This window comes from Babylonia areolata, chromosome 21 (genome assembly GCF_041734735.1).
Source record: "Babylonia areolata isolate BAREFJ2019XMU chromosome 21, ASM4173473v1, whole genome shotgun sequence".
Classification (NCBI taxonomy): Eukaryota; Metazoa; Mollusca; class Gastropoda; order Neogastropoda; family Buccinidae; genus Babylonia; species Babylonia areolata.
Window position 1 is genome coordinate 2,182,431 of NC_134896.1, and position 7,500 is coordinate 2,189,930.

At 43.5% G+C, this 7,500-nt stretch overlaps 1 protein-coding gene across 1 annotated transcript in view; it reads left to right on the forward strand.

Annotated features, from left to right (window-relative positions):
• The first annotated feature begins 315 nt into the window (after nt 1-315).
• Nucleotides 316-7,500, forward strand: part of LOC143295873 (uncharacterized) — a 17,496-nt gene continuing 10,311 nt past the window's right edge. Inside the window, exon 1 of the mRNA XM_076607536.1 lies at nt 316-494. Within this exon, the coding sequence (XP_076463651.1) occupies nt 492-494 (3 nt within the window). The 5' untranslated portion in view covers nt 316-491. The remainder of the gene's footprint in view (nt 495-7,500) is intronic.

Genomic DNA, 7,500 nt, shown 5'->3' on the forward strand with positions numbered 1-7,500 from the left:
ACAGCCAGACAGTAGGTATATATCTCTGTGTCCATTGACGCCCCCCTCTTCACCCATTATCGCCTATATCACACTGATGACACAAACTGCACGTCCTGACACACACAGCACACCACCCCGCTGGCTGTCATACCGTCATTCTCATTGGCTTTCATCCACACTCCGCCAATCAACAAGCACAGCCAGCTTCGACTTCAATGGTGTGTGCTGACTGGGGGAGGACAGTCAACTACCACGCATGCGTACAAAGCGATGATTGTGGGGTGGGGTGGGGGGGATGTGGGGATAGGGGTGGGGGGGCATTGTCTGCAGTGGCTGATCACTTTTGACGTGACTGCCGGTCTGATAGGTTGGTAGGCAGGTAGTTAGGTAGCTGGGTGGCCTGGCCGGTTGTTCCATTGCTGACGATCGCTGCTGACTCTTTCTGATCTTCACCTGGTTCTTCACGAAACGCACGGTTTTTTTGGCTGCGAAATTCAACTGGTGTCATCATGGTACGTCTGTGTGTGTGTGTGTGTGTGTGTGTGTGTGTGTTTCTGTCTCTCTGTCTCTCTCTGTTTCTGTCTGTCTGTCTGTCTGTCTGTCTGTAATATAGTTCATGTAGTAGGATGTGAAGGTTGTCTTTCTATATGGCACAGACTTAAATCGCATCTCTGCCTCTTTGTATGTGTTTCTCTGTCTGTCTGTCTGTCTGTCTGTCTGTCTCTCTCTCTCTCTCTCATTCGCTTCTTTCTGCGTTTGTTTGAAGAAAGTGTATGTACATAATGAATATATTTGTGTATACATTAATTAATTCACTTTTTGTAGATACGTATAATTCTTATAGATATTTCTGCATTTGAAATGTTCAGATAATGATAGAATATATTGCAAGTCTCATTGTAGATTGTAAGATACGTATAATTCTTATAGATATTTCTCCATTTGAAATGTTCAGATAATGATAGAATATATTGTAAGTCTCATTTTAGATTGTAAGATACGTATAATTCTTATAGATATTTCTGCATTTGAAATGTTCAGATAATGATAGAATATATTGCAAGTCTCATTGTAGATTGTACATATCATAATTAGTAATGATATCATCTTTCTTTTCTTTCTATATTTCTTTCTTTCTTTGTTGTTGCTGTTTTGAAAGAAAGGGAATAAAATGAGTGAAGTGATACAGTTGTCCTGGTGTAGAAACAGATCATCTGCAACACAGAATTAACAGATAACCTGGGCATAGAAAACTGGCACTACTACTACTGCTGCTGCTGCTGCTCTGCTACGACTACTGCAACAACTACGACTACACTACTACTACTACAAAAACCAACTAAAAAACCTAGAAATAATTTCTTTTATTGTTTTGAGCCAAATTCTTAGGAGAGATCTGTAGTAGCAGTTGTTGGTGGTGGGTTTTTTTTAAGAGATATTGAACATGGTCATGTGTCTACTTTGTGCGCTGAATTGAATACCACAGCTCTTTTTCCAAAGGTAATCAATCAGTGTGCTTGACGATCAGCAATGGTGGCCCGTTGTTTTTTCCTGTGGGCAGATTCTTCTCTGTTGATTTTGCTTTCTTTCTGTTTCTTTGCTAACATTCTTCATTTCTTTTATGTTGGCAAAATGCCTTCATCCTCCCATCCTCCTCAAAGTTCTTGATTAAAAACTCTTAGGGTTTTTTTTTTCGAATCAACACCGCTGTTTCGTAAGGTCTGTTTTAATGAGTTTCGTTTTTGTTAAGCATCTTTGAATAAAAATGTTTAAAAACCAAACATTCTTGCCTTCAGCCTACGATTTTGAGTTTCTTTATGGATCAATGCTGTACCTAAGACCAGTCACAAAACCAAGTTCCATTGAAGTTTAAAGTAGGATAATGATGGTCTTTATTAAGCTGGTTTCTATTTTACCGAATAACGATCTTGACTTTTGACATCTCAACGTGCTCACCATATCTTCATGAACGGGGTGGGTCTAAATGTCGTGTTAGTACCTAGCATCTTGTCAACTTTTCTTCTTCTGGCACTTGTAGTGGCTGAGAAAATGCCAGTGTTAAAAGTTTCTCTATCTCACACACACACACACGCACACATACACACGCACACACACGCACACACACGCGCACACACACGCACACACACACGCGCGCGCGCACGCACACGCTATGTCATTACATTGACTGACTTTGTTTTCACATGTCTGTGGAACTCTCCGCTGTCTGGAGAGTGTCTCTGTCGCTCATGTTCACCGTGAAAATGTTATCAATAAATTGGGGAAGTTGTGAGGCACAGACAGAGGTCAAACAAAAACACTGCTGTTATTTTGGGTCAGGTACAAAGACACATAACTGAAGTTTCTCTCTCTCTGTGTCTATCTGTCTGTCTGTATGTCTGTCTCTTTCTCCCTTTTTCTCTGTCTCTCTCCCTCTCTTCCCCCCTCACCCCCTCTTTCCCCCCCCCTCTCTCACTGTCTCTCTCTCTCTCTCTCTCTCTCTTTCTTTTTTTTCTCTCCCCCCTCTGTGTCTCTCCCTTTCTCCCCGACCTCTCTCTCGGTTTCTCTCTTTTTCTCTCTGTGTGTCTCTTTCTCTCTGTGTGTCTCTGTTTGTGTGTGTGTGTGTCTCTCTCTCTCTCTCTCTCTCTCTCACCTCTCTCTCTGTCTTTCTTTCTTTCTATCCCCCATACTCCCCCACTCTCTCTCTGTCTCTATCTTTCTCTCCCCCATTCCCTCTCTCTGTCTCTCTGTCTCTGTCTCTCTCTGTCTCTCTCTGTCTCTCTCTGTCTCTCTCTCTCTCTCTCTCCCATAACCCTCTCTCTCTCTGTCTCTTTCTGTCCCCCATCCTCTGTCTGTCTCTCTCCCTCTCTCTTTCTCTCTCACTCAGCCAATTTTTTTTTAATACGTAGATGTACATGTTTATTTGGGCAGACATCTTTGGCCCTTCTCATATTGATCATGTCTGGTAAACCGGGTACCGGTCTTTGGAAAGGGAATGACGAGAGGAAAGTTTTGGTACAGTATGCACACAGAACACAGCACAGCACAATAGACTGCGACACAACACAGCATGAAACACAACAAAACTCACACACACACACACACACACACACACACACACACACACCAGAATGCAGGAAATTACGCAACATTCAACAACAACAAATCATAGAAATGCAAGGCAGTAAAGCACAGAACACTACATAACAAAAACACAGGACGCCAACAATACAATATGTCGCGCCCCGACCCTCCTGGCACGGGACCTACCTTCTAATAATAATAATAATAATGGTATTTATATAGCGCTGGATCTTGTGCAGAGACAAATCAAAGCGCTTTCGCACCAGTCATTCACACGCATGCATAACTCTAAAACTGTAGAAACTAAAGACAAGGAAGGGCAGGCAAGGGAGGCTATTTTGGGAAGAGGTGGGTTTTAAGGCCAGACTTGAAAAAGCTGAGTGTGGAGACTTGACGAAGCGAAAAAGGAAGTTCGTTCCAATCGCAAGGTCCAGAAACAGAGAAAGAACGGCGGCCAATAGTCGAGTGTTTGAATCTGGGTATGCATAAACAGAGTGGATCCGAGGCCGATCGTAGTGAGCGAGATGGAGTGTAGAAGTGAAGGCAGCCGCAGAGATAGGAAGGGGCAGTTTTGTGAATGCACCTATAACATAGAGTGCTGATCTTGTACTTTATTCGGTGTGAGATAGGGAGCCAGTGGAGATGTTGCAAAAGAGGAGTGATGTGCTCAGATCTTTTCTTTCTGAGGACGAGTCGGGCAGCAGAGTTTTGTATGCACTGAAGGGACTGAATGGATGAAGCAGGCAAACCAGACAATAGAGAGTTACAGTAGTCAAGGCTTGAGAGAATGAGAGAAACAAGTCTAGATGTTGCGTCAGTGGACAGATATTTCCGGACGGCACTGATGCGTCGCAGTTGACAGTAGCAGGACTGACATGTCTGACTGATAAATTTTTGCATGGACAGTGTATTGTCAAGGACAACACCGAGGTTCCTGACTGACGTGGAAAGAGGGATGGATGTACTGCCAAGTTTGATTGTGTCAATTGTGATGGAAGACAGTTTTTGTTTAGTTCCTATGATCATTGCTTCAGTTTTGTCCGCGTTCAATTGTAACTTATTTCGAGTCATCCAGTTTTGAATGTCCAGGAAGCAGTTGGATGTTTCTTGCAAGAGCGACAACAATCTCACACAGAAGGAATCAGGAACTTGAAAGGGTGAATAAAGTTTTATTACACGACAAACAATTGCAAATACAAACAAATGACAATAAAGAAAAACCCCAAACAAAACGTATACCGTCACAAACTATGGCATACAGCCCCATGCAATCAAAGCACACACATGCACGCGCACACACACATACACACACATACTCATGATCACACACACACACACACACACACACACACACACACACACACACACACACACAAACTTGGATCCCGAGTGATGACTAATGATAAAGTCGATGTCCCTTCTGGGAACGTGAGGGAAAGAAGGGGAGGTGACAAACACAAATCTTGACCTCTCCCACCCACCCCTACCGCAGACGGTGAGCGGCACTGCTGAGGGGGCTGGCGGAAAAGCTGGAGTGATGAAGTTCCACACAAGATGATAAACGACGATGCTGCGACGACGGACGACGAGGGACGACGATGAGAAGATGGACGCACGGGTGATGTTCGGGAAGGGTCAAAGGACGCAACTGGGCTGGGAAAAGGGAAACAAGGGAAAAGGGACGAAAGGGAATAGCTGGGCTGTAACGTCCACGCTCAACCCAGGACGCTATTGGAGTCTGGCGAAGGGACGCTGCCAGTCTGTCGTCCCAGCGGACTCAGGTGGGAAGGGAGATACCAAGAACAGGAACAGGCCTAAAAGGCCAATATTACTTTGACAGTAATATCACAAACTAGTATAAACATCAGAATAACGATTTTAAGACTTAATTCAATTACGTAATAAGAAAATCTGCTTTAATCACTGCACTTGGCAAACACGGCTCAGTTCCAATAAGTGGTTTATATAAAACCCAACCAAATGCAAAACAATAGCAACTACTATTACCACTACTGCCACCACTACCACTTCTACTGGCACTGCCACCACCATTACTTAGGAAATGAACTTATCCGAGACCTATTACAATACGGGAAAAATTACAACAATGAATTTTACTCAAAATCTCCCAAAATACTAGGACGAGTAATGATTTAATACAGTGCAGCAAGAAAATCAGTTAACCACGTATAACATCAAACAAGCTGGCCAACCATTTTTACACTTTACAGAATCATTTCGAAAGAGACCCCTTCCTATTTATCCAATGTAGCATTCACACACACACAAAAAACCGAGAACATTTAAACGTTTAACTGAAGATAAATACTGGCTACTCACATGGAACAACTTGTTCCCCTGCTGGACTTGGCTAGTCAGGAAAACCCGACCTCAACACACACAGGTGTTATACACAACTGGGCAAGACATATTGCCACACCCAGAACATCCACATGGATGTTACTCTTGAGAGCTCTACCGCGCGTCTGCCTTCCAAAAACCAGTTTTAAAAATTCAGCTGATGCTGTCCTGAGTACAGCTTAATGGAAAAATAAAAACCCAGCGCGTGAAAACCCAAGAAATGACACGATATGAAACTCAAGCACACAAAAACAACAGGCGTTCGAAGTTTATACATTATACAAATCCATCCACACACAGGCACATGAAATAGGAAAAAGGTCAAAGGTTAAAAAAAAAATGTAATCCATTCCGCGACACAATACAATACAATCACAAGCAGCACAGAACACTTTAACATAACAAAAACACAGTATGCCAACAATACAATACAATACGATACAATACAATTACAAGCAGCACAGAACACTTTAACATAACAAAAACACAGTACGCCAACAATACAATACAATACGATACAATACAATTACAAGCAGCACAGAACACTTTAACACAACAAAAACACAGTACGCCAACAATACAATACAATACAATACAATACAGTTTCAGTTTCAGTTTCACTTTCTCAAGGAGGCGTCACTGCGTTCGGACAAATCCATACACGCTACACCACATCTGTTGAGCAGATGCCTGACCAGCAGCATAACCCAACGCGCTTAGTCAGGCCTTGAGTGCATGCTTACATATTTGTGTGCCTATGAAAGTGGATTTCATTTTACGTAATTTCGCCAGAGGACAACACTCTCGTTGCCATGGGTTCTTTTTCAGTGCGCCAAGTGCGTGCTGCACACGGGACCTCGGTTTATCGTCTCATCCGAAAGACTAGACGCTCAGTTTGATTTTCCAGTCAAACTTAGGAGAAAGGGCGAGAGCGGGATTCGAACCCACACCCTCACGGACTCTCTGTATTGGCAGCTGAGCGTCTTAACCATTCTGCCACCTTCCTCCACAATACAATACAACACAATACAACACAATTACAAACAGCACAGAACACTATAACACAACAAAAACACAGTACGCCAACAATACAATACAATACAATACAACACAATACAATACAACACAATTACAAACAGCACAGAACACTATAACACAACAAAAACACAGTACGCCAACAATACAATACAATACAATACAATACGATACAATACAATACAATACAGTTACAAGCAATACAGCAACGAACACCACAACACTTCCACAAAAATCGAGAGAAACGAAAACAATAGATGGACCCTTAGCCCCCTCCCCACCCCACCCCTCACCCCCCTCACCCCCCACACCCCCCACCATGACACACACCGACACTAACCTACCAGTTGTGAGCCCATAAATACAAAGAGACAGGCGCGTTGTCATCAATAAAGCAGCTTTGTCCAGAGCACGTGTTGCAGGTTGAAAAGGCTGTAAGTGTGAGCCATCCACAATAATTCACAGTGCCACGCTCGTTTGATAAACTGCTGTTCCATGTCAGCACAATGCATGCCTTCGACGTACAGGGGAAGAGAGAGAGGGGGGGGGGGAGTGAGTGCATAGTTGCCGTTGCAGCAGCAGCAGCAGCAGCAGTAGTTGTTGTAGTAGTAGTAGCAATAGTAGCAGCAACAACAGCAATAGTAGTAGTAGTAGTTGAGGTAGAAGTAGTTTTGAATTGAACTCTTTGTAGTCTTGAATCTGACTCTGTTTTACTCTAAGCGATACAAGACGAAAAAGTCAGTATCAGTTTCAGTTTCAGTAGCTCTAGAAGGCGTCACTGCGTTCGGACAAATCCAGATACGCTACACCACATCTGCCAAGCAGATGCCTGACCAGCAGCGTAACCCATCACGCTTAGTCAGGCCTTGAGAAGAATTGAGAACCTTGCTGGACCTCAGGAACCTCTCCTTTCAACTGTGAAGAGACGCAAGCTGATATGGTTTGGGCACAACACTCGACACACCAGTCTGTCCAAAACAATCATGCAAGGCACCATCGAGGGCGGGAGAAGAAGAGGAAGACAGCGGAAGAACTGGCATG